This window comes from Lepeophtheirus salmonis, chromosome 8 (genome assembly GCF_016086655.4).
Source record: "Lepeophtheirus salmonis chromosome 8, UVic_Lsal_1.4, whole genome shotgun sequence".
Lineage (NCBI taxonomy): Eukaryota > Metazoa > Arthropoda > Copepoda > Siphonostomatoida > Caligidae > Lepeophtheirus > Lepeophtheirus salmonis.
This window is the reverse complement of record NC_052138.2, coordinates 29,877,367-29,880,659: the sequence shown is the minus strand read 5'-3', so window position 1 is coordinate 29,880,659 and position 3,293 is coordinate 29,877,367. Positions and strand designations below refer to the sequence as shown.

General features: G+C 32.3%; 1 protein-coding gene across 1 annotated transcript; it reads right to left on the bottom strand.

Annotated features, from left to right (window-relative positions):
* Window positions 1–538: 538 nt before the first annotated feature.
* Window positions 539–2,798, bottom strand: Nup43 (Nucleoporin 43kD). Its single transcript, XM_040717353.2, has 4 exons — window positions 2,323–2,798; window positions 1,732–2,005; window positions 1,390–1,660; window positions 539–800 (listed from the first exon to the last, which is right to left on the bottom strand). Exons 1-4 carry the CDS (start codon window positions 2,703–2,705, stop codon window positions 616–618), a joined length of 1,113 nt encoding a protein of 370 aa, XP_040573287.1. The 5' UTR covers window positions 2,706–2,798; the 3' UTR covers window positions 539–615.
* Between the last annotated feature and the right edge of the window lie 495 nt (window positions 2,799–3,293).

Below are 3,293 nucleotides of genomic sequence, written 5' to 3'. Positions count from 1 at the left end.
GTTTTCGAAACTGACACTTAACAACTTCAACTTTTTGCAGAATTAATATATATTGTGCGAGGATCCGAAGATTTGGTTAGACACTTTCTAACCTAAATTTATTTCTCATTTTGGTACTTTTGGGTGCGTCAACGATAAATTTTTGGGAATTCAAAATGGAAATATTTTTTATAACAATTTATTTTACTATGATTTTACTGAAATATGATTATGCAATGCAAGATCCTATCAACCAAAAAAACTGCATTGACTTAATGACTGTTTTAACCATGACTACCAAGCAAACCATTGATAACACACCGCGCATAACTTTTAAGATGCCTGATAATAAAACTGAAGAATTGTTCAGCCCATACCCATTGTTCTTTCAAATAGCTGACCCTTTGTCAAAAACTTAGATGATCTGCAAGAATACAGAATATGGACTTAAATGAAAGCATTCATAGTGTTAACTTGACATTATCATTGAAGTATCTAGTAATGTGACGAACCTTGAAGTTACCGTCAAAATAAATAAAATCACAGTTAAATTAACACATACTTTCTCATTGTTGTTTTATTATAAAAAAGATAAATAATTCAAATAATTGTATGATAAGGGTTTTCACACTCATTTTATAAAATTACACTTGAAAAAATATAAATCGCTTCATTATCACCAGCAAATAAAATAGATGATCCCAATGTATCTAATGTATTAATAGGTAGATATTGTTTAGACATTAAAGAAGTGGCTTCCACACGATGCTTAATGGCCTCACTACTCAACCAGGGGGATGAAAAACCCTTTTGTGCCTCATCTATAAAAAAAAATATTTACACAAATGATTATAAATGTTAATAAGGATGGATTATGAGACCTATAAATTACAAAGAAATTGATAATTGTGCAATAAAAATCTTGTACAACTTGTACAACAAATTGATATTTATTATGTACTCCATCATAAAAAGTATTTAGTAAAAGTAAAAGTACAAGACTAGAAGCGCCAAATACTCAAATTAATAGGGTGCATTTTGATTAGTATCCAAAGTGTTACAAATATAGAAATTATAGTGAAATAGAGTTTTATATCACTTAATGCTCATTTTAGATAAATGTAATCTTAGGCATCCATGTTTGAAACTTGAGTATACCAATTACGGAGTATGTGTTCAGTTATGTATTACTACGTGAAATACGTCATATAAGTACATAATGGGAATTTAATTTTTTGGACATTAAACTATTTGAACATTACAAAGATGCATATATGTACCTCAATTTACTAATTTAACAGTCTGAAGAAAGTACTGTAACTCAATTATTGGTGATATTATAAAAGTTTTAAAAAGTATGATACACGAGTACTTCAGTATAATTATAATTAGTGAATACATTATATTTACCATCATTCATGTTGCCGAAGCTAATAAGATTTGCTCTTGTTACTGCTGAAGCATCCCAATGCCAAATATCTCCATTTTGGGAACAACTGAATATATGGTCAGGAGATTGAAGATGGAACTGGACTTCACTAACAGCACTTTTATGTGCATTTAAGATTGTAACTGGATATCGTTCTTTCCTAAAATCCCAAAAAGCGATCTTACCATCCTGAGCCCCTGTACAAATAACGTGAGATTGTGTTGGATGACGACTTACGCAAGTTATTCCGACCTGTTAAAAATAAAACAACATTGAATGAGTGCTTTGTTTTTTCAAATTGTATCAAATTAGAAAATCATTACTTGATCTGTGTTAGAAGAAAAAAACGTTGTCGAAGGAGAAGACGTTTCCGAAGATCTAAGATCCCATAATTTCATCTGTCCACGCATATTAGCAGTGAGAATTTCATCGTGCTTTACAAAATGAACTGCACTTAAACTACAACTATCTGCTTGTTCATATGTTTTTATGGATTGTTTTGTCCTTGCATTAATAACTACTACTTTGCCTTCTTCGCCAGCTGAAGCGAAGATCTCTCCAGAGCACGATACACTATTTGATCCGCTAGCTCTATAACTATACAAAAATATAATTCAATATTAAATTTCTTAAAGATTAGAATTGGTTGAGAAATACTTCTCAGGAGTTAATCGAATGAAAAAAGGAATTTGCACTTTGATGATATATTTGTGGTTAAATGAAAGTAATAGATTATTTGCTTCTTTCAGAATAATTTGCAATGGCTTGAAGGTTATGTAATTTCTAGTTATCGCACGTCCTCCTGGATTACAATTGTATCATCAATCACGTATGCGTTGTAAATGAATACTTTAATCAACGAGGACCTCCAAATAACTAGAGAAGGTGGAAATGAAAAAAGAAATGAGGCTAACCATCCATTATGAAGGCCATTCCATGAGTTGAGGAGACTCAGATCTTGATTGTGGATGCGGAAAAGGTGAACACATCCATCAGAGGAACCCGTCACGAATGTTTCCGAATTCAAAAACTCGAGTGCATTGATGTCCCCTGAATGAGGTAAAGAAGCGAGTAGAGAGGCGGATTCTCCTTCTCCCTCATTCACTTTCCAGAGAGCAACTTCATTGGAAGGCCCATCGTCCCACGAACCCGTTACGAAAAGGTTTCCATCCAAACTTGAGGTATCCTTTCGAGGTTTCCAACGAATACAGTTTATTTTCTTACAAACAAATACGCCCTTTCCAGATACGCCTGTACCGCCTTCCATCAAAGTGGTTGATGACTCTGGAATCCTCATTTCGCCTTCTTCACAAAAAAAATCAACAAATTTAAATTAAAATAATAGATCAAGTCGAAAAGGTTGAGTGAGTTCATTACTTCGTGACGTCACGTATAGAATCATGACCTCATCATCACTAGTAACTGTATCGTTTTTTTATCTATACATGGGGATTCTAGGTTGGTGCTTGGAATATATAACAAAATTTTGCATATAAGCTAGTGTTGTAACTATAGGAGGTCACTTTGGGACCATTTTCTCCCCCTCCAAACTCAAATAAATGTTTACGCATTACTTATAATTTATTCAGATTCTACTAAAGTTACAACATTCTGCCCACACTCTAGTTTCTTGTTCTTAACAAGGGTTTACTTTTTAATTGTGTCCCTCATAATTTGAAGTATTGTCCATTAGAGAAACGTTTGAATTATTAAAGAACTGATGAAACAAGACTAGTTTCATCTTGATATTATACAGATTTGAAATGACTGCGAAATAAGGAGTATTTCATAGAGTATAAATCATAATTTATAATTATATTGTTTACATAAATAACCCACAAAATAAGTTAAAAGTGTTATTCCAAACATATTTTCAAATTAGATA